The following is a 27,072-nucleotide window of genomic DNA, read 5'->3' as shown; positions in this document are numbered from 1 at the left end:
TTGGACACGGATCCTTCTTTTCTTCCCCGGAGTAGGTAAGTTCTCAGCTATGGTTTGCTCAATTATACATCCTTGTCCTCTCTCTCTCTCCACCCCCTTAGGGATCCCAATAATTGTGACTTTGGAAAGTTTCATGGTGTCATTGATCTCTCTACTTCTGATCTTATGAGCTTGTAGTTGTTTATCTCTATCATTCTTGACTTCCTTCCTTCCTGTCAGCTTATCTTCTAGATCACTAATTCGTTCTTCTTTCTTATTGACCCTGGCATTCAGAGTATCTAGTTTAGATGGCATCTCCTTCGTAGCATTTTTAATGTAGGCGACAGTAGCTCTACATTCTGCCCTTAGAGATTCTATACTGTTGCTAATAGTTTTCTCAAGCCTAAAGAGCAACTTTATAAATGTTACTCTGAATTCTTTTTCTGACATCTTCCTTAGATCCATATCCATTAAGTCTGTGGCAGAGGCCATTGTCTCTGGTTCTTTGCTTGTTTGGCAGTTCCTCCTTCTAGTCATTCTCTTGAGGGATGGTTGAGGGAATGTACAGAGTCCAAAATATCAACCATGACTCAGGCAAGATGAACCCGAGGAAAAGCTGGAGTGTCAGAAGCCACCACTCACCCCCCCATGGTTTTTCCTGCGTGTAGAGATCTAGATAGATATTCTTACATCTCACGCTGATTTCGTGGGTGTTCAGGATGGCTTGGTAGATATCCAACTCAATTCAGGGAACCAGCAGCGGCAACGAGGTTCCCTACTCCTCCGCCAATTTGCCTCTCTCCTCAATATTCCCTTTTAGTTTAGCTTTCTTGAATGCATGGTATAGCAAATCTGCCTTGTCTGTAAGAATATAGTTATTTCCTCCCATAAGTGATTTTTTTCTGTATTTCCCTTGCTTGAAATTCTTTGTTTTTCTTTTGGTGAACTTTCTTGTATTTATAAATACATGAGTTGAAAATGGTTGATAGCAGTTATGGCAGGATTTTGGCAACGTTGGAAGTTTTAGTAACCAGTAGAAGTAGTGTTTGTTTTCCTACCTGCTCTTTGTCCTCATTTCCCTCTTTCCTTAGCAGCCGTATGTGGATCTTTTCAGAGGTTATGTTTTCACTTGTCAGCTCTGGCTGTTGTAGGTCTATTTTTGTAGGATAGGACTGTATTGTTTAAAGTTGTGGAGATGGTGGAATAAATTATTTTTAAATTATTTTTTTGATGTATATACATACATATATATATGTATCTTTAAAAAAAAGATTTTATTTATTTATTTGACAGAGAGAGAGAGAGCACAAGTAGGCAGAGAGGCAGGCAAAGAGGGGGGGCGGGGGCGGAAAGCAGGCTCCCTGCTGAACAGAGAGCCGGATGTGGTGCTTGATCCCAGGACCCTGAGATCATGACTAGGCCAAAGGCAGAGGCTTAACCCACTGAGCCACCCAGCCACCCCATACATGTAGCTTTTAATGGGGCTTTTTCATTTGAGAATTGGATTGTTAGGTTATTTGGAATATTAGTCATAAGTTGAATTCCAGAGAAAAAGTGTCCTCACTCTCTGCCCCTTATGTCTTCATAAAATTCACAATGTTGCAAAACAGGAATAGCATACATCAAGAAGTGTGGCAATAGGAAGAAACATTTGGTTTTACTGTGAACAAGGAAATTTTCCAGGAACTTAATTTTGTTTTTCATTTTGCAGACTGTAGGGGTGCCTGGGTGGCTCAGTGGGTTAAGCCGCTGCCTTCGGCTCGGGTCATGATCTCAGGGTCCTGGGATCGAGCCCTGCATTGGGCTCTCTGCTCAGCGGGGAGCCTGCTTCCTCCTCTCTCTCTGCCTGCCTCTCTGCCTACTTGTGATCTCTCTCTCTCTCTGTCAAATAAATAAATAAAATCTTTAAAAAAAAAAGGCATTTTGCAGACTGTATATATTTGTTAACATTTTATACAAATCAGTTTATTTTAAAATTAAATTTATTTTAATTAATTTTTGTGTGTGTGAAGCCACTTTGGGTTGGTTTCCTTTCCATCACCTCTTAATAGGTTGAGGCAGTTGGTGAGTTCAAGTTTAGTCTTTGCTTTAGTGCATGTAATTCTGCTTTGGGGGTTCATGTCTATTTCGCTAGCTCTTTAAGCCACGTGGATTTGTGTTGGAAAACGCATCTGATTTCTTTCTTGATCTTTCTCAAGCCTGGTTTGAACCTTGGGAATACAACTGCAGCCTTCACTGCCTTATTACTCTCAGATGGAGGTTTTATTCTTTAGGGTTTACCAAGATGAGCTTTGGAGGGAACCTCAGAACAGACAGATTTATGACTTGCAGGGACAGAAGGTGCAGTGTTTTAAGAACTAGAAGAATCTTTTCTTTCTTATTACTGGTTGTTGAAAGATAATGCATGGGGTGTCATCATCCTATTTTTTTTTAATGTGAATTTTATTTTTCATGTAACTTTTAATATCTTATTTAGAAATGGATATCTTAATATTTTTACATTAGCTATTTTTGTAAAATGTGTCAAAGTGTTGTGGAATGTAAGGTATAATTCACAAGTTTTATATCTCACTTACTGTAAAACTCTTCTCTTTTAGGCATATGGATCAGGCTGTGATATTGTTATTTTGGCAAGTGACTTTGAGTGTGTGCAGATCATTCCTGGTGCTAAGCATGGAAACATCCAAGTCAGCTGTGTGGAGTGTTCTAACCAACATGGAAGAGTAAGGGATCTAATTACCTTATTAAATGTCATCTTTTAATGTACTCTTATCTTTATATACTAGGGTTACCTATAATTTCTTATTAATATACTTTAGATGGGTATTGGTAGGTGTGGATAAAGTGATAAGATGTCTACAAATTGTAAGGTGCCATTAAGCTGATAATGTGATTACTTACCAGTGTATATACTCTTTTTTTTCTGTGTATATACTCTTGTAAGATCTGTAGACCTCACAGCCCAGTGCACATTGATATTCTGCCAGTTGATAATTCTAGCAACTATTAAGCCAATAATAGGGAAGTCAGCCTTTATTTTCTCTATGTAGCATCCCTTATCTCACCCAAATTATAACATTAAAATTTTTTTAAAAATTAAAAAAAAATTTTTAAAGACTTTATTTATTTGACAGATAGGGATTACAAGTAGGCAGAGAGGCAGGCAGAGAGAGACGGGGGAAGCAGGCTTCTGGCTGAGCAGAGAGCCCGATGTGGGGGCTTGATCCCAGGACCCTGAGATCATGACCTGAGCCGAAGGCAGAAGTTTAACCCACTGAGCCACCCAGGTGCCCCTAACATCACATTTTTAATCAAGAAATTTAGCAACTTGTGTCTAATATAATATTTGGCATATAACAGCTGCTTTTTAAAACTTCTGTTAATTTAATGTTTATTTGTAGAGTGAAGACTCTTAAGGTTCTTTCATTCAAACTTTTAGACAGAAGGTCTATTTTGAAATAGTTCGCATTTCATCATATGTACATCTCGTCTTCCCCCAAATATACAGCACATGTAATATATATCAAATTGTGGTTATACATATAGTAAATATAGCATACTTGTGGTATACTCTAGCAGTTCAGTAAAGCCAGTGTTGCACAGAAGAGTTAAAAGTCTGTATAATATAAAAATGAACTTTTCAGGGCACCTGGGTGGCTCAGTGGGTTAAAGCCTCTGCCTTCGGCTCAGGTCATGAACTCAGGGTCCTGGGATCGAGCCCCACATCGGGCTCTCTGCTCTGCGGGAGGCCTGCTTCCTTCTCACTCTCTGCCTGCCTCTCTTCCTATGAATAAATAAAATCTTTAAAAAAATGAATTTTTCTTGTAATAATTGTAATAATTTAAATAGTTTTAGTGTTCTAGAAATTTTTTTAAGATTTTATTTATTTATTTATTTGACAGTGACCACAAGTAGGCAGAGAGACAGGCAGAGAGAGAGGTGGGGAAGCAGGCTCCCTGCTGAGCAGAGAGCCTGATGAGGGGCTCCATCCCAGCACCCTGGAACCATGACCTGAGTTGAAGGCAGACACTTAAATGACTGAGCCACCCAGGCGTACCCAGAGAAGAGATTCTTAAGTCCAGTACTTTTTTAGTTTTACTCGTGGAATGGAATAAATCATAAATACTGTCTTGAGATTGTATTATATGTAATTAGTTTATACATTATTGTGAAAGGATGTTGTCTTTATTTTCTTTTTCTAAATGTTAATGCTTTGTTCATTTCTTTTTAGATTGCAGCTTCGTATGGTAATGCTGTTTGTATTTTTGAGCCGTTGGGTGTAAATTCTCATAAGAGAAATTGTGTAAGTATTAAATGGTAGTAGAAATTTTTTGGAGTTAAGTTTAGAGTCCAGTCGATAGCAGTGAAGAGCTCCTTAGGAGCCAGTGCTAAAGGTAGTCTGGAATATACATGTGAAGATGGTCTGGTGCTTTATGGGAAGATCTTTTACATCTACTAGGAATATACTTAAACATTTAGGCAATCTAGTTTTCTATAATATTGCTAATTGAGATTTACTTTGCTAGTTGGGATCAACCTTATTTGAACTACTATTATTTCTTGTCTAGATTACTAGAGTAGTCTCTGATATGTTTTATTTCCCCCTTCCCCTTCTCTATTCTCAACAGCAGGTCATGACACAATTCTCTGCTTCAAACTCTATTATTTCTCATAGACTCAAAGCCAAAAAGCCTTAAAATAGACTAATCTTTCTTCCCTCTAGTACCCCCTTACCACCTCTTAGAGCTCAACTCCTACTATTTTTGTCCTCTCCGATGTCACTTCAGCCACAGTGGCATTTTTACTGCTCTTTGAACAGTGATTTCCCATCTTAGGGTCTTTGCACTGTTTTTTCTCTTGTCTAGAATGTTTCTTTCTCTAGACAACTTTAGAGCCAGCTCCTGCAGATCCTATAAATCTTTGCTCAATAATACCCTCTCAGTGGGGGTCCACCCATTTAAAAAAGTTGCCATTTGCTTCTGCCACCTTTATTTTAATCCCCATCCTCCTATTTTAAATTTTTTTCCATAGCGCTTATGTTGCTATATTTGTTATTTATTGTTGAGAGTGTAAGTTCCGTGGGAGGGTATGTATGGGGCTTTGTTTCTTTTGGTCACTGATGAATCTGAAGTACTTAGAACAGGATCTGGAACATAACAGATGCTTCTAAATTTTTATTTAATGAAGGAGTTAGGAACTTAAGTAGAGTGACCTATTAGCTGAATGATCTAGCATATCACATTGAGAACTATTCACATTCATTCTGGGTACTGTATGTTATTTTATTTAAAATTCAGAAAACCTTATATGGTTAGAATCATCAGTCCTTTTAAAAATCATTACATGCATTAAGACTCCGTTATCACTCACAAATAGTCGTAAATGCCAGTGTGAAATCTGAATGCCAGGAGTATATACTTACCAGTAATTTTTAAAAAGTGTGTTCTTAAATGCATTAAAAAAGTAGATTTGATATTTTTTTAAATTATGCATTTGTTTATTTAATATTTCAAAAAAGGTACAAATTAAAATATGATAGTATGAGGAAGTGTATATCAAATTTAAGAGTGATTAAGAGTCACCTAGGGTACATATTAAAATTCAGATTCCAGACCTCACCCTCAAAATTTCTGCTCTGGAGTTGGCCCACATGTTGCACTGTGAGAAATACTAAAGGAAAGAATATTAAGGATGTTTGTAGTTTTAAGGAATGATTTGATTATTACTCTAAAATAGATCTATTGAGCAGTATTTAAAGCAGTATTTGACTTTTGTTTGATCAACAGTACAAGGGTTAAAAAAGCATTATATTAAAAAATACAAAATTATTTTTGGATAATGAAATTCAGGTTTTGCAGTTATTTTAAAATTCTGTGTCTTGATAGTCAAATTACCTTGAATGAAGTATTTGTGAAGTATTCAGAAAATATAATGAAAGGGAATTGCTGTGGTTAAACTATTACTACTTGTCAAACAGTTGATCTATAACTTGCCTAAGGTGACATGGCTTTACATTGCACTATATTTCACAAAAGGACATTTTATATTTATGTGCTACAAAGAAATACCTAAACTTTTTCTCACTCTATTTCATTGCAAAGGTCTTTGACTCTTACACTTTAAATCTTCTTTCTACCTTTTAGTATGAAAATGATAAGAAAAAGGATGGAAGTCATACAAATGAATACAACATATGTCATATAGGTTTAGGGACCGTATATATTGTATGGTTCAAATTTGCTGACTTTGGGAGATATTTCCAGTTTATTTTAGACATTGAGTCCATAGGATTATGATAATTTGCATTGCTTTCTTTTTTTTTTTTTTTTTTAAAGATTTTTATTTATTTATTTATTTGACAGACAGATCACAAGCAGGCAGAGAGGCAGGTAGAGAGAGAGGAGGAAGCAGGCTCCCCGCTGAGCAGAGAGCCCGATGCGGGGCTCGATCCCACAATCCTGGGATCATGACCTGAGCTGAAGGCAGAGGCTTTAACCCACTGAGCCACCCAGGCGCCCCTGCATTGCTTTCTAATGTGCATTTATTTTGTTTTCACAAACATTTATTGAGTGTCTGCATTGTTCCAGCCATTACAGCACTCAGGACGCATAGCTTATTATGGGTAATTACTGCCCCGAAGAGTTGGGAGTTTAATAGGAGAGTCAGACATATGAATGGGTAAAGCTCTAGTGTGACCACTGTTAGAATAGTAGCAGGTAGAGTGGTCTCAGTGCTGCCAGGATATCAGAAGAGGCCTCCCTGCAGAGGAGATGATTTGGTTGGGTCTTGATGGCAGCATAGCAATTTGCAGGTGAAGAGGAGAGAAACCGCATATCCCAAGTGTGAGAATGTGTTCATAGACATGGAAGGAAGCCTGAGAGAATATGCTTTGTTTGGGTGTGGCAAGTAGCTTGATACAGTAGGATAAATAGTAAGTGGAACTATCCGAAGTTATTTTAGAAACAATATTTTGAAAATAAATACTTACATCTTTGCTTTAGATCATAAGGTCTTAAGAAAATGGTAAAATGGTAGTATTGTGGATATTACTTTAAAAAGTTACGTTTTTCTTTTTTCTTTGTTTCAGCAATTGAAGTGTCAGTGGCTTAAAACTGGGCAGTTTTTTTTGAGCTCTGTGACGTACAATTTAGCATGGGACCCTCAAGGTATTTGGTGATTATATTTAGGAATTATGAAGAGTAAATATTGGTTTTAAATGTATGATTACAATGTGATATAATCTCCCATAATAAGAAAGTGATCAGTAGTGTATTTTCTTTTTGCTGGTGGATGAGTATGTATTTTATTTCTTGGTATGTGCTGCTTTGTACAGTGCTTAATTTACTGTTATTTCTGTGCTTTTCCCCCCTGCCTTTGAATGCTTTATTCCAAGAAACAGTGATGATTTGTTTCCTTAGTTATTAACATGTGCTGTCCTTTACTGTTACTGCATTTAGTAAGAAATAAAATCTCAAATAGGGCTAAAAAAACCCCTGTCTCATTTTATTATTTGTGTTTTAGGAAATTTTTGTCTTTAAATTTGAAAGAGTAGACACTTCTAATGATAATAGCTATTGCTCCTTTTTACATTCATGATTAATAAAGGTAATTTTTATATTACATATAGAAAAACAAGTTGCATTAATCTTTAGTTAAGTTTTTTTTTTTTTTAAGATTTTATTTATTTATTTGACAGACAGAGATCATGAGTAAGCAGAGAGGCAGGCAGAGAGAGGGAGGGGGAAGCAGGCTCCCTGCTGAGCAGAGAGCCTGATGCGGGGCTCCATCCCAGGACCTTGGGATCATGACCTGAGCCGAAGGCAGAGGCTTTAAGCCACTGAGCCACCCAGGCACCCCTTTAGTTAAGTTTTATATCCTGAGAACATTCTGTGTTTATATATCAGAGGTTTTTGGGGTTGTTTTTTATGAACATTCTGTGTTTATATATCAGAGGTTTTTGGGGTTGTTTTTTATTGTACTTTTTCTTTTCTTTTTTTTTTTTAAAGATTTACCTGATATACAATAGCTCTTTAGCTTTTTGCCGGTAAGTGTTTCTTTTTTGTTCTCAAGTCTCTGCTGAGAACTGCTCTCTCTCTGGTAGTGGATTCTGGGATTTGAAATGGATATGCCCCACGTATTTTTCATAGGTAGTATTGCTTATTATTTTTCACAGAAAAGTTCATAGACCTAAATACAAGCCCACATATGCATTTCTTTCTCCAGATAATCCTTGCTTATTCATCAGGGCTTTCTTTAAATTTCAGATAACAGATTGTTGACCGCAACTGATTCTATTCAGTTGTGGGCTCCTCCAGGAGATGACATTCTGGAAGAGGAGGAAGAAATCGATAATAAAATTCCTCCAGTTTTAAATGATTGGAAGTGCATCTGGCAGTGCAAGTTCGTATCCATGTTGTTCTGTTCATTAATTTAAAAAAGCTTCCTAAAATATATTCCCTTTCACAGTGATCTCTATTTTTTGATAGTACCATTACATTTAGAAGCCTAGAAAGTGGACTTTTTCTAACCAAAACCCATTATACTGTTATCCTTCAGTCTGTGCTGTAGTTGATTGTTTAAAAAAAGCAAAAACATTTTCATAGTTATAACTTCAGAATTTGGGTAGATAAGATTGACATGTGGGAATTACTCATTAATGGATGAGATATGGATGGGGATGTGGAAGGGGAAGATGTGATGAAAATTACCAGCCACTCTTAAGTGGAAGAATGGCTGTACAGTTGACAGGATGGATTATGTGAGGGGGACCAATCAGCCAGGGAGGATGGTGAGCTCAGTTTTTAACATGTTGCATTGAAGATGTTGGTGGGACATACAGGGGAACATATCTTTTCTGCATGTTGATTGCATTCTTCTTCTTCGGCTCTCCAAAGTGAAATTCAGATTAGTTTTATTAACTAATTTGTATTTTGGGGGAGGTGAAATTTTTTAGTTTTAGAAAACTCTCTTGTTAGGAAAATTTTATTTTGATCATTTATATATGCAGTGTTTCAGATTTTTAAAAATTTGACTCTTTAACTTTTTTTTTTTTTAGAACCTCAGTATCTGTACATTTGATGGAATGGTCCCCTGATGGTGAATATTTTGCTACTGCTGGAAAGGTAAAGAACCAAAGAAAACATACAAGAAAACAATTAAAAACGTTCCTTTTTCATTCTCATTTTCAGTTTTCTCTTCTGTAAAATTGGGATAATCCTACTCTGCAAAGCTGGCCTGAGGAATAGTGATAGTACTTGTGAAAGGTCTGGTATGTTGCCCATAGATAGGAGGCACTTGGGGAAATAAAGAACTGCTGCTGCTGCTGTTATTATTATTATTTGTCCGTTCTTTAAAACTTATATTTTATAAAATTAGTTTTTATGTTTAAAGAATAGTAAATGTAAGTAATTTAAAAAGCAAAATAGTACTACTAGACTCACAATGCAAAGAAGCACCCCTTTCACTCCGTTCTTAATTCCTGTGTCCCAGAGGCAGTTACTCATCAAATTGTGTATTTTGGTGTTTCCTTTCAGGTTCCTAAAATAACTTGCTTATGATCCCATTTCTTAACTTCTTTTCCTTTCAGTTTTATGTATCCTCTCTTGCCTCTGTACTATGGAAGCTGAGACTTGAGTCTTCCAACTTCTGTCCCCATCTCCACTTGTGCCACATACACATGTTCACTTTCCTTCCTCCCATCTTCCTACTGTAGGATGGCTATAGTACTTGGGTAAATGTTCACATTATTAAGATTGTGTAGAAACTCTTTGTAGAATAATTACTTTGGAGTTACCAGTTACTTTTTTTTATTCTTTGCTTCATTTTCTATATACCTAATTCATCTGCAAACCTCTGGCCATCTTTGGATCTCCTCTGGGTAATGTAATCCCACCTAGGAGGTGTCCTGAAAATGTGTGTTCTCTTTGCCCCACTCTGGCTTAGTTGCTCTCCAAGCCTAAAATAGCAGAGCTATCATTTTTGAATTTTCTTTTACCAACCTCAGGAGATTCTCTTTGCCCTGTTTCTTAGCATCATTTATCTTCTTTCTTTACTCTGATGGAGATACCCTCTAAGTAGGTTCCTGAGAAGTGAATGGGCAAAAAAAAATTTAAGGCATTGTAAAGCCTAAACAATTAGTCTTCTTTTGTGCTTGATTTGGCTGGGCATAGAATTGGGTTGAAAATATTCTCTGAGAATTTTTTACATCCTAGCTCTGTTGCCGTCTAGCTCTCAGTATTGCTACTTGAGAAGTACAGTGCTGTTAGGACTGCACTCCCCCCATCTTCAGCTTGTAGAGGTTTTAAAAATCTTCCCCTTTTCCCTGGTGTTCTGAAATTTCAAGATGACGTTGTGTGGTCAGTCATGTATAAATACCTCAGTGTATACTTCTAAGGGAAAGACTTTTGTGTTCAGACAGCTTGGTGGGCTTGTTTAATCTGAAAACTCATGTCTTTCATTCGGGAGATTATTTTGTATTACTTTTTTGGTGTTACTTCCTTCCCTTCATGTTCTCTTTTTTCTCTTTCTGGATTTTCCCTTACTCAGATGTGGATTGTTTTTTACTGATCCTCTAATTTATCTTTTCTCTCCTCTTCCAGTCTCTCATTTCCTCACCTTTTTGTTTAAATTCTGGGGGGTTTTTCAAGTTTAATTTTTTTTTTTATTATGTTCAGTTAGCCAACATATGACATATGTACTCATCATTAGTTTTTGACGTAGTGTTCAACAGTTTGTTAGTTGTATATAATACCCAGTGTTCATCACCACAGGTGCCCTCCTTAATACCCATAGCCCAGCTTTAGCTTTGAAATAATTTTTTCCTGCTATCACATTTTTAATTTTCAAGAATTTTTTCTTATTCTATGAATCTTCATTTTTAAAAATTTTTTATTTTTTTTAAAGGTTTTATTTATTTGGCAGAGAGAGAGAGACAGACATAGATCACAAGTAGGCAGAGAGGCAGTCAGAGAGAGAGGGAGAAGCAGGCTCCCTGCTGAGCAGAGAGCCAGATGTGGGACTTGATCCCAGGACCCTGAGATCATGACCTGAGCCGAAGGCAAAGGCTTAACCACTGAGCCACCCAGGCGCCCCAATATGAATCTTCATTTTAAGTTATAAAATACTTCATAAGTCTAAAGGAATATATTTGAAATATATAGAATATATATATTATATATACTATATATAGTATAATAATACACATTTACCTACTCCCTGATTTGTGACAAAGAACATAAACCGATGGGTTCCTTATCTTTCTGCTTGCATCTTCTCTTTCCTCTCCCACCCAGACAACCAGAATCCTGCATTTTATGTCTTATTTCTTTCTTTTCTTTTTTTTTTTTTTTTTTTTGGTCCACATGTATAAATTCCCAAAAAATATAATGTTTAATTTTTTAAGGTTTTGAACTTATAAAATTATACCATAAAGTTACGGAAATACAACTTCAAGAAATTAAAAAATAAATTTGTGATAATTGCTATTATGTACTTCTTGGTTAATGCTTCAGTAACAAAATTACATTTAAAAATCACAAAGTAAAACTTTAATTGTACTTAATTGTATATGGAATTAAAACTTTTATATTATACTACTAGGCAAGAAGAGGTTTTCTAAGAACACCAGGATTCACCCTTTTTGAGTTAATCTCTAGTTGTAGACCACTCAACTATTTTGTGGCTGAGTAATTAGTTGGCCCAGAAGTGGTTGCTCAACAGGTGACAGTACAGACCAGAAGAATCCACAATAATATAGACAGACTGCAGCCATGTGCAGTTCAGTAGTGAACAAATAACTAACAATTTCAAAGTAGCAAGGAGTGTCAAAAACATTTTGAGATATTCACAGCAGCTGTCATGGAATGCTAAAACTTTTGTGATTTCTGTGAGAGAGACATAGGTGCCACTAATACTACTTTGGTTTGTTGCTCATATTCATAACTGAAATTTAGCATTTCCTTCAGTTAGCAGTTATGAAAATAGAGAAGTAATTGTTTTTCACCACTCAGGTTCGTGGTAACCCTGGGTCTTAGTTGGGCTTTCTCAGGAAGCAGATCCCGAGACAAGGGTTCTGGTATAAGTAATAAATAGGGGGAATGATCACCAAGAAATGTCCTGGATTTGAGGCAGAGAAATGAGGGTGCTTCAGAAAGGGTACATTATCATGCAAGTGATTAACAAGCTTGGATCTGAGTACCTCTGGGAGCCAGTGTTACTCAGAACATCATGTTTCTCACACATGTCCCTCAGACACATCGGTTGTTGGTTGGGGGCTAGTTAGGGCAGGGCATTAATTCTCAGCAGTCAAAAGCAACTCCTGGAAAACCACAGGCAAAGATACATAGATGCCATCAGTTAGAACTGGCACACTAAAATGCTAAGACATGAGAGGAAACAGGGTATATATCAAAAGTATCTTATAAATCTTGAATTCTATCCATTGGCCCCTTGACTTAGGGGACCTCAGGTAAAGAACCCAAGACCTAAAATCTGGACATCTGTGGTTTTGTTTTGTTTTGTTTTGTTTTATCTTGCACATTTATTCATGTGGAATAATTTTTGGATATGGTTTGAGGGAGAGGTCCTTTGATTTTTTTTATATATGGATATCCAGTTGTCCAGCACAATTTATTGAAGTCTCTTCTTTCTTCATTGCTGTGTATTACCACTTTTGTCATAGACAAAAGTTTGTTATAGACAACATGTAATGTCCATATTTGTGTGGGTCTGTTTCTTGGGTTATTTTCCTCTCACTGGCCTTTTCTTACACCGCCACCAGTCTTAATTGCTATAGCTTTTAAATTGCCTTGGTATTTGGTAAAGCAAGTCCCTCCCATCTTTAAGATTATCTTATCTATGCTTGGCCTTTTGTGTTTTCAAACTAGTGTTTCGGTAAGTACCCAGTAGTGGAATTACTAGATCATATGGTATTTCTGTTTTTAATTTTTCGAGGCATCTCATACTGTTTTTGTGGCTATGTCTGTTTTCATTTCCACCACTAGTGCATGAGGGTTCCGTTTTCTCCACATCCTTACCAAGGCCCTTTGTATTTTCATGTAAATTTTAGGATGAGCCAGCTAAGTTTTATTTATTTATTTAAAAGTTTTATTTATTTATTTTTGAGAGCGAGCACACACAAACAGTGAGGAGGGGCAGAGGTGGAAATAGAAGAGACTCCCTGCTGAGTAGGGAGCCCAGTGAATGCGGGGCTCAATCCCATGACCCTGAGATCATGAACTGAGCTAAAGCAGGTGCTTTACAGACTGAGCCACCAGGCACCTCAAGCCTGATAAGTTTTAAAAAAAAAACTAACAAAAATCTCTTGTGATTTTGATTGGTACTGTATTGACTCAATAGGTCAGTTTGGGGAGAATTGGCATCTTTACAATTGAATTCCCATCATGAATGCAACTTAGCCCTTCCTTTATTTTAAAACTTCTTATTTTTCTCAGTATTGTTTTACAATATTTTTTGTAGAGGCCCTAAGCATTTATTAGATTCATTCCTAGGTATTTGATGTTTTCAGTGTTATAAATAGTATCATTATGTAAATTTCATTTTGTAATTGTTAGTGGTAGATAGAAAAGCAATTAATTTTTGTATATTGGGTTTAAACCTAGCTAGTTTTAATTTAGTAACTGATTCTAATAAACCCTCTGTAGATTCCTTTGGTTTTCTATGTGCATAATTATCTGTGAATAATGAGAGTTTTATTTCATTTTTTCTAACTCTCAATTGTTGTATATCTTTTCCTTTCCTTTTTAAATTACAGTATTTAGGACCTCTAGTATAATGTTGAATAAAAGTAGTGAGAGTAGTTGTCTTTTTCTTGTTCCCAATTTCAAAAGGATACCTTTCACTCTTTACCTCTAATTATGATGTGGTTGTTTACTGTAGTTGTTCTTTCTCAAAGGACATTTCCTTATTTATAGTTAGAGGGTTTTTGTTTTTTTTTTTAATCACAAATGATATTGAATCTTAGGAAGCATTTCCCCTGAATCTAATGAGGTTATCATTTTTACTCTTTCAATAAGATGAACTTATTTTCAAGTATTAAATAAACCTTGTGTTTCTGGAATAACTCCAGCTTGATTGTAATGTATTACCCTTGCTGGATCTGGTTTGCTAATATTTTGTTTAGGATTTGTGAGATCTCTTAATGTGAGATTTGGCAAATAATTTTTCCTTTTTTTATAATGTCTTTGACAGATTTTGATATCAGTATCATGCTGGCCTCCTAAAATGGATTGCAAAATTCCCTTTTGTCTATTGTTATGAAAGAGTTTATTTTATGCAAGATCGATTTTTTTTAAAGTGTAGGATAGTTAACTTTTTAATAAACTTATGTTAGAATAGTTTTATGTATACAGAAAGATTGTGAAAATAGTAGAGTTTCCTCTATTTTTAAAATATGTTAATACATTCATTATAAATAATAAACCAATATTGAAGACTGATGTATTTTTATTCTCAAGTATTTGCTGGTGAAGCCATCTGGACCATGAGTTTTCTTTGTAGGTTTAGGTTTTTAAATAGTTACAGGGCTATTTATATTTTATATTTCTTTTTTATTTCAGTTTTGGTAAGCTATCTAGAATTTTCCAGTTTTATCTAAATTTTCAAATTTACTGGCATAAAATTGTGCAGAACATTTTGTCTTTCTAATGTCTGTAAAACATGTTTCGTTTTCATTTTTGGTATTTGTGCCTTCTTTTTCTTGATTCATCTCACAAAGGGTTTATCAGTTTTGTAAGTCTTTTTGAAGAACTATTGGTTTTGCAGACCTATGTATTATATGTTTTTCTGTTTTATTTGTGTTCAGTTGCTCTTCTGTTTTTTTTTTTTCAGACTTTTTTAGATGGATTTTTTTGTTGTTGTTGGTAGTATATACACTTAACACTGTAAATTTCCCTCTAAGCTTCACTTTATCTCACAAGGTTTTTTTTTTTGATTCTGTGTTTTGATATGTATTATTTTCATAATTATTCTAAGCCTACATTTTTCTAGTTTTTGTTGTAGTTCATTCTTTGATCCATGAGTTTTCAAGAGAATGGGTTAGAGTTGAGTTCATTTATGTTGGAGGGGAGGGTAGATGGTTTAGGAGTACTTTATTGGTGGTGACAACTTTTATTTTTCATTATTAAGTAAAACTTGCAAATAATTTATAGTTAGGATAATTATTACTACTACTATGACAGCAGCTACTAATGATTGAGTGTTATGTACCTGATCCTGTGCATGCACAAAGCCTGTAGGACAGGCAGTACTCTCTTTGATCTACAGAAGAGGACATGCAGCTTGAGGACTTCCTGGAGAAGTTAGAACTAGTCAAAAGGCAGATCTGGGGTTTTAGTCCAGCTCTATTGGGTGGCAAAACACCATGCCAGCTCACTCTGGATTTCACAGAGAAAATGTTTATTACAAGTGTGTTTGTGAGGATTCCCTGAGGCTGTGGTTGAGAGTGGCACCTTTTAGCTTCTGCCAGGTACCTGGGGAGGGGGCAAAGCCAACTCAAACTAAATTCTCAACTTGGAAGTTGCTGTGCCATGCAGGTAGTGTGAGTTTGGGTCTCATGGGGCCTGCCTTGTGGTTGTAAATGCCCAGTGAAAACCTCCTTCCTCCTCTCAGACCCTTCCTTACCATATCCCTTTTCAGAGGTTTTCTTCCTCCCTCAATTTCACCCTTTCACTTAGGGATATTCCTTAGTGGCTTTCTTGTGGTTATGCGGGTGCCTCTGATGTGACTTCTCACCTTGCATGGCCTCGTGCATTGTCTCTGTGTAGCTGTTTAAAACCACTGCTCTGTGCCATGGGTATTGGCAGATTCCCTTGTGACAGTCCAGTCAGCTGCTTCAGCATTTGTTTACCATGGGTTCTTGCCTGAGAAAATAGATGCAGTTGGAGGAGAACTTTGGTAAGCTCCTACCACCTACCTGTATGTGTTCACTTCCTGATATCTGGGCCTATATGTCCTACCTTCCTTTGTGTTGCCATGGGTGAACTGTCTGTGTTTTTATTTTATTTATTTTATTTTTATTTTTTGAGAGAGCAAACGAGCAAGCATGGTAGCAGGGGGCAGGGTGGAGGGCAGAGGGAGAGGGAGAGAGAGAATCTTAAGCAGGCTCTTTGCCCAGCATGGAGCTGGGGCTCAATCTCACAACCCTAAGATCATGACCTGAACTGAAACCAAGAGTCAGACGCTCAACTGACTGAGCCAGCCAGGCACCACACTGTCTGTGCTTTTGTACAAGGCCATTTCTTTCACTTGTTTGTCAGCTCCCATTTGCTCTTGCTTACTCAGAGACATCACTATTGCAGTTGTCTCCTCTCTTCTCCATGAGTTTTCCCTTCTCCACTGGGTCATCACACTGTACGTTATGGACTGAACATGGCCCTCCAACCCCCATTATATGTTGAAGCCCTAACCCCGGATGTGATGGTATTTGGGTATGGAGCTTTGGGAAGGTACTTAAGGTTAGATTAGGTGTCATGAGCATAGCCCTCGTAGGAATAGTGAGTACTTTTACAAGGAGAGACACCGGAGAGCTTGCTCTCTTTCTGCGACATGAAGACACAGCCAGAAGGTAGTCAGTCATCTGCAAGCCAGCAACAGAGCTCTCAGCAATCTAGCCGCACTGGCAACTTCATCTCAGCCTCCAGGCCTCGGAACTGTGAGAAAACACATTTGTTTAAGCCACCCAGACTATGGTATTTTGTGATGGCAGCCCAAGCTCATTAATACAGCATAGCGTGCCAAACATGCTATAATCTTGTCCATTCCCATTCTGAAACAAACAGCCACAATAAGAAAATCCTCTTTCTCAGTCACATTTCCTTGTCCTCCTTATGGCACCTTCAAAGAGTTGCTTATAGTTGCTGTCTCCCAGTTTTTCTCCTCATCTTCTGTTTTGCATACTCACTACCGCTCTTTTGAAAGTGTCATTAGCAAGTTCCTGTTACTGAATCCTGTGGTTAGTTCTTTTTTTTTTTTTTTAAAGATTTTATTTCTTTATTTGATAGGGAGATCACAAGTAGGCAGAGGGTCAGGCAGAGAGAGAGGGGAAAGCAGACTCCCCGCTGAGCAGAGAGCCCAGTGCGGGGCTCGATCCCAGGACCCTGAGATTATGACCTGAGCCGAAGGCAGTGGTTTAATCCACTGAGCCACCCAGGCACCCCCTGTGGTTAGTTCTTACTAACCTAATGGCATGAGTTAACACAGTTGGTTACTTCCTCCCCCTTGAACACTTTCTTTAGTTTACTTCCAGGACACAGGTCACTCTTGATTTGCTTTTTAACTCTCTGGCTGCCCCTCATTAGTTTGCTGATATCACCTTTACTACTCTACTTCTATATATTGGAGTTCCCTAGGGCTTATTTCTTAGACCTCTCCTCTGACCATACTCACTCCTTTGGCTATGTCATTTATCTCATGGCTTCATCTTTTGCCTGTACCTCTCCTCTGAGCTCCAGGATGAGTGTGTGTGTGTGTGTGTGTGTGTGTGTGTGTGTGTGGTTGGAGGCCTCCTCCAGGACCTCAAGGCTGCCAGTAGTTCCTTGCCATTTGGGCTTTTTCTCCCTCTCCCTTTCCCCTGCTTTCTCTTTCTCCCATCTGCTTCTCTTTCCTCCTCTTCTTCCCCCTCACAGATAACAGAGCTATCTAAATGATTTGGCAGGGTAGCTAGTAAGGAACCAAAGGATAATTGAGGGAAATAAATAATGATAAATAAATTGAAAGAAAAAAATTAGATTTTAAAAACAAACACTGAAAAACTTGATAAACCAATTAAATCTCCTCCAAGTTAATAAAACCCTATTATTTAATATTTCTGGGTAGAATGTAGAGTTGCAAGAATATTCCATAATGTCTGAAAAGCATGGTTAATAAAAAGAAAACTTGGGGCGCCTGAGTGGCTCAGTGGGTTGAGCATCTGCCTTCAGCTTGGGCCGTGATCTCAGGGGCCTGGGATTGAGCCCCACGTTGGTCTCTCTGCTCAGCGGGGAGCCTGCTTTCCCCTCTCTCTGCCTGCCTCTCTGCCTACTTGTGATCTCTCCGTCGAATAAATAAATAAAATCTTTTAAAAAAATAAAATAAAAGGAAAACTTACCAGAATCACAGGAAGAAAAGTTTAAAAAAGAATATTATTCTTACCTTTGGTCTCTAAAACTAGGCAGTTACTTTTAAAGCTTTGATCTTTAAAAACTAGCATCCCACTACTCCTAAAACTTAACCATGAAAAAACCTGCCATACCTACGGATTTGTTCTGTTACTCACATTTCTTAGGGTTATCATATACTCACAGATGATTAGTAAAGTTGGTCATTGCTTTGATTTAATGAATCTGTCATAGGCGAGGCTGTGATAGTTTACTGTAGGACCAGTTCAGTGTGATCAGAGAGCTACTCTGGTTCATACTGGAATGCAGCTGTGTAATATTCCCAGTTGGTCGTTGCCCTGACATCAGCTTGGGCTCTGTTGTGCAGGCTGTGCTGCATTCAAAGCATGTTTTCCACTGCCCTCTTTCAAATAAAATTAATGGCACTATTGTAAACAGTCAGGTCTTCCTTAAAACATGTATTTTGACATATATATTGTCCTATGTACCTTTTATCATAGAAAATTTATCAAAGAAAATGCACTTCAGAACTCCAGTAATTCATAAAAGCATACAAGAATCTTCTCATAGTTGTATTCATATCATGATAGACTCTCATATTCATGTATATTTTATATATGCATATACATATAAAATTTGTCTTTCTCTATTTCATAGTGCATTTTTGAAGAAAGACTAATTTGAAATTTTACTTGAAATTAACAGCCTTCATGTATTTAGCAAATATTTTTTTGAATGCCACACGCCCTGAGCTGTTCTGTGTTGGCAGTCTTGTGATGAAGAGGATAGACAAGGTTGCTGTGTGCATGCAACTTGACTTGTTATGAGGAAAGACAAAAAAAATCATGAATTAATACTATTCAGAAAATTAAAACAGGATGATGTAGTAGTGTGACTTTGTGTCTATTAGAGTGGATGATCTTTAGAGAATACTTTTCTGGGGAAGTAGCTTTGAGAACTGAATAATTGGAAGGGGTCAACTGTATGAAGTTCAGAAGAAAGGGTATTTTTGGCCAATGGGACACCAAGTGTAGATGCTCTGGGATAGGAATTAGTAGGTCTTGTTAAAATAAAGCAGAATGCTGGAGTGTAGTGGCTAGATCAAAGTATGCATTTTGGTTAAGAAATCAAATAGAGTAAGATGAGTTCCCTGGAGAGGTCAGTGTTAAGGATTCCAAGTTTGAATTCATTAGGCAAAAGATGGTGTTTACTGGAGCACTGGGTGTGGGGCAAAAATAATGAATACTCTTATGCTGGAAAAAAAAAAGATGGTGTTTAAAGTTAAGGGGCTGGGTGAAATTAACAAGGGAGAAAATGTTATGCTGGAGAAGGGAATGGGTTTTAGGATGAAATTCCAGAATTCTTGAACATTAAGAAGTGGAGGAAAAAATGGGGAGAAGCCACTGAGAAGGAGTGGCCTCTAAGATAGATGGAAAACAGGAGAATGTGACGCAAGAGAAATCAGAAGGAAAAAAAACTCAAGAAGGAGGAAACAGTTAATTATGTCAAATGACCTAATGACATGTCAAATGACATGGGGAAGACACTTTAGATAATGTATAGAAAGAATGGTCCTACCTATATGTGTATAGATTAAAATACAAACTTAACCACTTTTAGAGTTGTAGGATTCTAGCCATCTTCGAGATCATAGAAAGAAGCTGAGATCTTAGGGGTAAAGTCCATTTCTCTGCTCCTTCACTGCCTCTAAGCCAAGTTAGCATCTTCTTGCCTCTGGAACCTGATAGAGTGTGAAACCATCCTCCAATCCTGTGTTTTCACAGGGGCCAGGGCCCCCAAACGTATTATTTTCACAATGCTTTCATGACTCCTGTTGCTCCTAGGGTAAAGACCACAATCCTTAGTGTGGTAAGACTATAGGATATGGCACTGGGTAGCCCCAGCTTGTTCCCACCTATCATGCTGATGGCTTTTTAGAGCCTTGAATATCATGCCAGACTCTTGACTGCTTTCAGGCCTTTGTGTGCTCTCTAGGGAAGGATCCTTCTCTATTCTTTGCTTGGCCATCTTCTATATATCTTTCAGCTGTCAGTTTAAATATCACTTTTTTTTTTTTTTAAATATTTTATTTATTTGACAGAGAGAGATCACAAGTAGAGAGAGAGAGAGAGAGAGAGAGAGAGAGAGGAGGAAGCAGGCTCCCTGCCTAGCAGAGAGCCCGATGTGGGACTCGATCCCGGGACCCTGAGATCATGACCTGAGCTGAAGGCAGAGGCTTAACCCACTGAGCCACCCAGGCAGCCCTAAATATCACTTTTTTTTTTTTTTTTTTTTTTTTGGTGGTCTGGCCTCTCAGTCTTTTTTTTTTTTTTTTTTAATTTTTTTATTTTTTCAGCATAACAATATTCATTATTTTTGTACCACACCCAGTGCTCCATGTAATCCGTGCCCTCTACAATACCCACCACCTGGTGCCCCCAACCTCCCACCCCCCACCCCTTCAAAATTCTCAGATCGTTTTTCAGAGTCCATAGTCTCTCATGGTTCACCTCCCCTTCCAATTTCCCTCAACTCCCTTCTCCTCTCCATCTCCCCTTGTCCTCCATGCTATTTGTTATGCAACACAAATAAGTGAAACCATATGATAATTGACTCTCTCTGCTTGAAATATCACTTTTTTTAAGAAAACCTTCCAGATAAGATCAAACCTCCGTAGGAAATGCTCTCACAGTATGCTTTTTGTTTGTAGCATTTATCATAATTGTATTAAAATAATTATTTCTATCTTTATTTATTGTTGTCTTCTCTTCTAGAGTATAAGCTCTGTGCAACTAGGAAATATATTTTGTTGTCTCTTCCTTCCCCTGTCCCAACTATATCACCAGCAGTTTATACAGTGCATACCTGCATTCACTATGTTTATTTGAATGAATCATGTGACCATTCTGTAGTATATAAGCAGTTAATAGCACATCATTATCCTTTTGTATGTTACAGACAAATTTTAAGTCTGAAATAGTCTAAAATCCATTGAATTTGTTCAGAGTGAAATTTGGCTGTTTAATGGATCTGTATCTGGACATGATCAAAGCAAATATAATTCTTATAAAATATATATTAAAATGCATGTAATTGAATTAAATTAAGAATAGTACATTAATACATATTCCAAGATGCCTACCCTTCTCTAAATGAGACAAAGGAACTGCTAAAATTATTTATAAAAAGTATTTTTTTGTGGATTCTTTTCTTCTTGTCATTGATTTCCTTCACATACTCTTTTTTTATTGAAGTATTATTAACACACAGTGTTACATTAGCTTCAGTTGTACGATACAGTGATTCTGCAATTGCATGCATTACTCAGTGCTCATCATTCAATAAACATAATTTCCTTTACCTGTTACACTTATTCCCCCACCCACCTCCTCTCTGGCAACCACAAGTTTGTACTCTATGTTTAAGAGTCTTTTGTTTTTTTCTTTGTTACTTAAATTCCACATGTGAGTGAGATCATATGGTATTTGTCTTTCTCTGACTGACTTATTTCCCTTAGTATTATACCCTCTCGGTCCATCTGTGTTCTTCAAATGTCAAAATTTAACTCCTTATTATGATGAATAATATTCCTCTGTGTGTGTGTGTGTGTGTTTGTACACCACATATTCTTCATTCATCCATTGATGGACATTTAGGTTGCTTCTGTATCTTGGTGATTCTTGCAGTAAATATAGGGGTGCATATATCTTTATGAATTAGTGTTTTTCTTTTCTATTTTTTTTAAAGATTTTATTTATTTATTTGACAGAGCGAGATCACAAGTAGGCAGAGAGGCAGGCAGAGAGAGAGAGGAGGAAGCTGGCTTCCTGCTAAGCAGAGCCCAGTGCGGGACTCGATCCCAGGACCCTGACATCATGACCTGAGCCAAAGGCAGAGGCTTAACCCACTGAGCCCCCCAGGCACCTGTGTTTTACTTTTCTTTGGGTAAATGCCCACCAGTGGAATTACTGGATTATATGGTAATTCTATTTTTAATTTTTGAGGACCCTGCATACCCTTCTCAAGAGTGGCTGCACCAATTTGCACTTTGAGCAACAGTGCATGAGAGTTCTTTTTTCTCTACATCCTCACCAGCACTTCTCATTTCTTGTGTTTTTGATTTTAGCCATTCTGGCAGGTGTAAAGTGATATCTCTTGTGGTTTCGATTTGCATTTCCTGATGATTCGTGATGAACATTTTTTTCATGTTTGCCATCTGTATGTCTTCTTTGGAAAAATGCATATGGCATGTCCTCTGCCTATTTTTAAATTGGATTATTTGGGTTTTTTTGTGTGTGTTGAGTTGTATAAGTTCTTTATATGTTTGGATATTGCCTCTTTATCAGATCTGTCATTTGCATATGTCATTTGGAAGGTTTCCTTTTTTTGTTTGTTGATGGTTTCCTTCACTGTGCAAAAGCTTTTTATTTAGGTATAGTTTTAATAGTTTAATTTTTGCTTTTGTTTCCCTTGCCTCAGGGGACGACTCTAGAAGATGTTTCTATGATTGATGTGAAAGAAATTTCTGCCTATGTTTTCTTTGAGGAGTTTTGTGGTTTCATGTCCCACATTTCGGTCTTTAATCCATTTGCGTTTATTTTTGTGTAGGCTACAAGAAAGTGGTCCCATTTTATTCTTTCGCATGTAACTGTCCAGTTTTACTAGCACTGATTGGTGAAGAGATGGTTTTTTTTCCCATTGTATATACTTGCCTCCTTTGTCATAGATTAATTGACCATAAAAGCATGGGTTTATTTCTGGACTCTCCATTCTTTTCCATTGATCTATGTGTGTTTTTGTGTCAGTACCGTACTGTTTTAATTACTACACCTTTGTAGTGTATCTCAAAATCTGGAATTGCAATACCTCCAGCTTTCTTCCTCTCTTTCAAGATTGCTTTAGCTATTCAGGATCTTTTTGTGGTTTCATGCAAATGTTAGGTTTTTATGTTCTAGTTCTGTGAAAGATGTTGGTATTTTGGTAGGGATTGCATAAAATTTGAGATCGCATTTCGACAACATTAATTCTTCCAGTTCACGAGCGTGAAATATCTTTCCATTTGTTTGTGTCACCTTCAGATTTTTTTGTCAGTGTTTATTTGTTTTGGGGGTTTTTTAAAAGATTTTATTTATTTATTTGTCATAGAGAGAGCGCAAGGCAGGGGGAGCAGCAGGCAGAGAGAGAAGCAGGCTCCCTGCTGAGCAAGGAGCCCAGGACAGGACTCAACTCCAGGACCCTGAAATGATGATCTGAGCTGAAGGCAGGCGCTTAGCTGAGCCATCCCGGTGTTCCTATCAGTGTTTTATAATTTTCAGAGTATAGTTATTTCACCTCTTGGTTAAGTTTATTCTTAAATTCTTAAATTCACCAAATTCTTTTTGGTGCAATTGTAAATGAGATTGTTTTCTTAATTTCTTTTTCTGCTACCTCATTATTAGTATATGGGAATGCAACAAATTTCTGTATATTAATTTTGTATGTTGTGATTTTACTGAATCCATTTATCAGTTTAGTAGTTTTTTTGATAGACTCTGTAGGGTTTTCTATAGATAGTATCATGTCATCTGCAAATAGTGAAAATTTTACTTCTTTCTTACCAATTTGAGTACCTTTTATTTCTTTTTCTTGTCTGATTGCTGTGGCCAGGACTTATAGTATTATGTTGAATAAAAGTGAGAGTGGACATCCTTGTCTTGTTCCTGATCTTAGAGGAAGATCTCTCAGGTTTTCACTGTTGAGCATGATGTTAGCTATGGGTTTTTCATATAGAGCCTTCACTTATTTATTTATGTATGTATTTTTTCATATACAGCCTTTTTTTGTTGAGGTATGTTCCTTCCAGACCAACTTTGTTGAGGTTTTTTTTTTTTTTTTTTTTTTTAAAGATTTTATTCATTTATCTGACAGAAATCACAAGTAGGCAGAGAGGCAGGCAGAGAGAGAGGAGGAAGCAGGCTCCCTGCCGAGCAGAGAGCCCAACGCGGGGCTTGATCCCAGGACCCTGAGATCATGACCTGAGCCGAAGGCAGCGGCTTAACCCACTGAGCCACCCAGGCGCCCCTTTGTTGAGGTTTTTTATCATGAATGCATATTATACTTTGTCAAAATGCTTTTTGTGCATTTGTTGAGATTATCATATGATTTTTGTTGTTTCTCTTGTTAATGTGATATATCACATTGATTTGTGAATATTAAACCACCTTTGCATCCCTGGGATAAATCCCACTTGATTGGGGGTGAGTGACTTTTTAAATGTAGTCTTGGATTTGGTTTGCTAATATTTTGTTGAGGATTTTTACATCTGTTTTCATCAGAGTTAGTGGCCTGTAGTTTTCTTTTTTTGTAGTGTCTTTATCTGGATTTGGTGTCAGGGTAATGCTGGCTTCATAAGAATGAAATTTCCTTCATCTTTTATTTTTTTGGAATATTCCCCCTTTAATCTTAATGTATCTAATTATCTCTCTTTGCTTACTCAGTGTGTTATATTTGCCTCAGCTGTGTGTCACAACTGGCTGAACTTCGAGACTGCTTTAAGATGCGTGGTCTTTGACAGGGTCATGTGGTACATTAAAAACTACTACTGACCCGTGTAAGATGATTAGTGTTCATTGTTGGACCATCTACTGAATTTGAACTCTCATCTCTAATGAATCCAAAAGATGCCTTTCTACTGAGTAGAAACTGAGTAATAAGTAGTAACTAAGTAATAAGTACACAACTGAGTAATAAGGCTAAAACTACATCTTCTTAAATGGGATATCTAAATTTTAAGCTCCTTGAAGGTGGTTCTGTTTACTTGTTCCATAATGCTCAGTATCTTTCTTTGAATTTTTATTACAGTAGCTTTAGCAATGGACTATTGAGTATTTTTTCCACAAGTAATAGTCATGTTTTCCTTGCATTAAAATTCTTCAGTTCTCCTAAGAGCTAAGTGTTCTGTAATTCAAATGGAAAGAAAAGAATGCCTTATTGGTAAGGATACTTTGGAGGTTAATAAAATGCATCACAGGTTTAAAAAGCTTATTTCCTCACATTTTTCAGAAGATACCACGTCTAATTAAGATCTTGAAAAAAGAACAGAGAATAACTTTGTAATGTTGGCATTCCCTCCACCCCCCACCCCCCACCACAATCTGTTCTGCCTCTGTTAATAAAGCCAAGTTTGTCTGACTTGATGAAGCAGATGGTAAGTGTGTCATCTACCACTAGAAGTCATTTTCACTGTTTCTGCTATGTATGACAGGATTTCAGTTCAGGTGTTGTGACACCCATTCAGTTACCTTCAGGATTTTTAATGTTTCCATTCATTGAGCACTTTTGCTGGTAAGATCTATTTTTTATAAGTGTGGTAAATTAAATTTTCTTGGACTTCATAGTATTTTAACTTTTGGGACACCTGGGTGGCACATTTGGCTAAGCATCTGCCTTTGGCTTGGGTCATGATCTCAGGGTCCTGGGATTGAGTCCCACATCAGGCTCCCTGCTCAGTAAGGAGCTTGCTTCGCCCCTCCCTCTCCCTCTGGTGCTTCCGCTGCCTGTGCTCTCTTTCTGTCTGTCAAATAAATAAATAAAATCTTAAAAAATAGTATTTTAACTTTTTATCTGAGCTTTAAAATCTTATTTGCTCAAGAGCCTTTTTCTACCACAAGGTATACCTGATTACATCTTCAACTCAAGAATTGCTTTTTTCAGTTTTGCTTCAGTATTTATTTAAATTGTTTGTTTATGGAGTTTATATCTGAACATTTTTTAAAACACTTGGTTATTTTATAAAATTTGAAAATTATTTAAAACACTCTTTTCTTGGAGTGCCTGGGTGGCTCAGTTGGTTAAGCATGTGACTCTTGGTTTCAGCTCAGGTTATCATCTCAGGGCCCTGAGATCAAGCCCTGCATGGGGCTCTGCACTCTATGCGGAGTGCGAGTGAGAGTCCTTGAGATTCTTTCTTCCTTACTCCCCATCGCCCTCTCCTTCCCTCCCTGTTTGCAGTCTCTCTAACTCTAAAATAAAGAAATGAAATCTTTTTAAAAAATTAAAAAATAAAATACTATTTTCTTCAGAAAATTTTTTTCTTAATAGGGGATTGTGATCTTGAGTAAGATCATAATTTTAGGGCTTGGATAAGAATTTTTGAGAAGGATGATTTTGGCAGGAAGGAAAGGAGAAGCCTACAGAATGTTTCCAGAAGCTTTTCTTCCTCTTGAAAGCACTTCTCTGTTCCTAGATTCAATGTTTTGGTTATTTAAGGATTGGCTTCTTAAACTTCTTCCCTCTTTAAAGTGGAAATATCTTTACTTTTAAAATAAGATATGTATTTATGATAAAAAACATGCAGAGAAAATGAAAATCCCCTGCCAAATAGTCTTTCAATAAAAAAGGTTACTGTTTTCTGTTCAATATATATTCTTTCAGACTTTTTGATGTCTTTGTAAACCACCCATATATGCACACATACTCAAATTAGGTCATATTCTTTAAATGTGTATTCTTTTTAACAGTGACATAATTTTTCATTATATGAATGAATGTACTGTATTTTAACTTGATTAGATAACTATTAATGAACATTAAGTGGTTCTGATTTTTCTGTTGCTATGAAAAATGAACAACCTTGTACATAAATCTTGTCCTGTTGTTTCCTTTTTATAATTAATTTATTGAAATATAGTTAAGATAAAATAAAATGTGTATCTCAAGTGTATATCTTAATATACACCAAATATATTTTATATAAATATACTCAATATGTTTTATTAATATAACACATTTACTATATTAACATATAACTGTGTATATTAACTATATAACTAATTTTATATAGTTATATTTTATGTAATTATATAAAAGGTATTAATGTAATTAACATTAATATAGCATATTAACTTTGTTGATATTCTTTATATATACTTAATACACTACATTAATATATTAATATCTTGATATATACTTTAATATATTTTATATAAATAAAATGTGTATA

The 27,072-nt window shown here is 36.6% G+C and overlaps 1 protein-coding gene across 5 annotated transcripts in view; it reads left to right on the top strand.

The window, feature by feature from the left end:
* The window catches only part of DMXL2 (Dmx like 2), a 160,246-nt gene that overhangs the window by 32,927 nt on the left and 100,247 nt on the right, over positions 1-27,072 (top strand). For 4 of the 5 annotated variants that reach the window (XM_047737487.1, XM_047737485.1, XM_047737486.1 and 1 more), the window contains exons 2-6: positions 2,577-2,702; positions 4,211-4,282; positions 7,067-7,145; positions 8,244-8,379; positions 9,035-9,101. In XM_047737487.1, the coding sequence (XP_047593443.1) occupies positions 2,577-2,702; positions 4,211-4,282; positions 7,067-7,145; positions 8,244-8,379; positions 9,035-9,101 (480 nt within the window). Of the gene's footprint in view, positions 1-2,576; positions 2,703-4,210; positions 4,283-7,066; positions 7,146-8,243; positions 8,380-9,034; positions 9,102-27,072 lie in introns of those variants that run through there. The other variant, XM_047737488.1, reaches the window with a different exon arrangement.

This window comes from Lutra lutra, chromosome 7 (assembly GCF_902655055.1).
Source record: "Lutra lutra chromosome 7, mLutLut1.2, whole genome shotgun sequence".
NCBI lineage: Eukaryota > Metazoa > Chordata > Mammalia > Carnivora > Mustelidae > Lutra > Lutra lutra.
The sequence above is the reverse complement of the archived record's forward strand: the minus strand, read 5'-3'. Positions and strand labels throughout refer to the sequence as shown.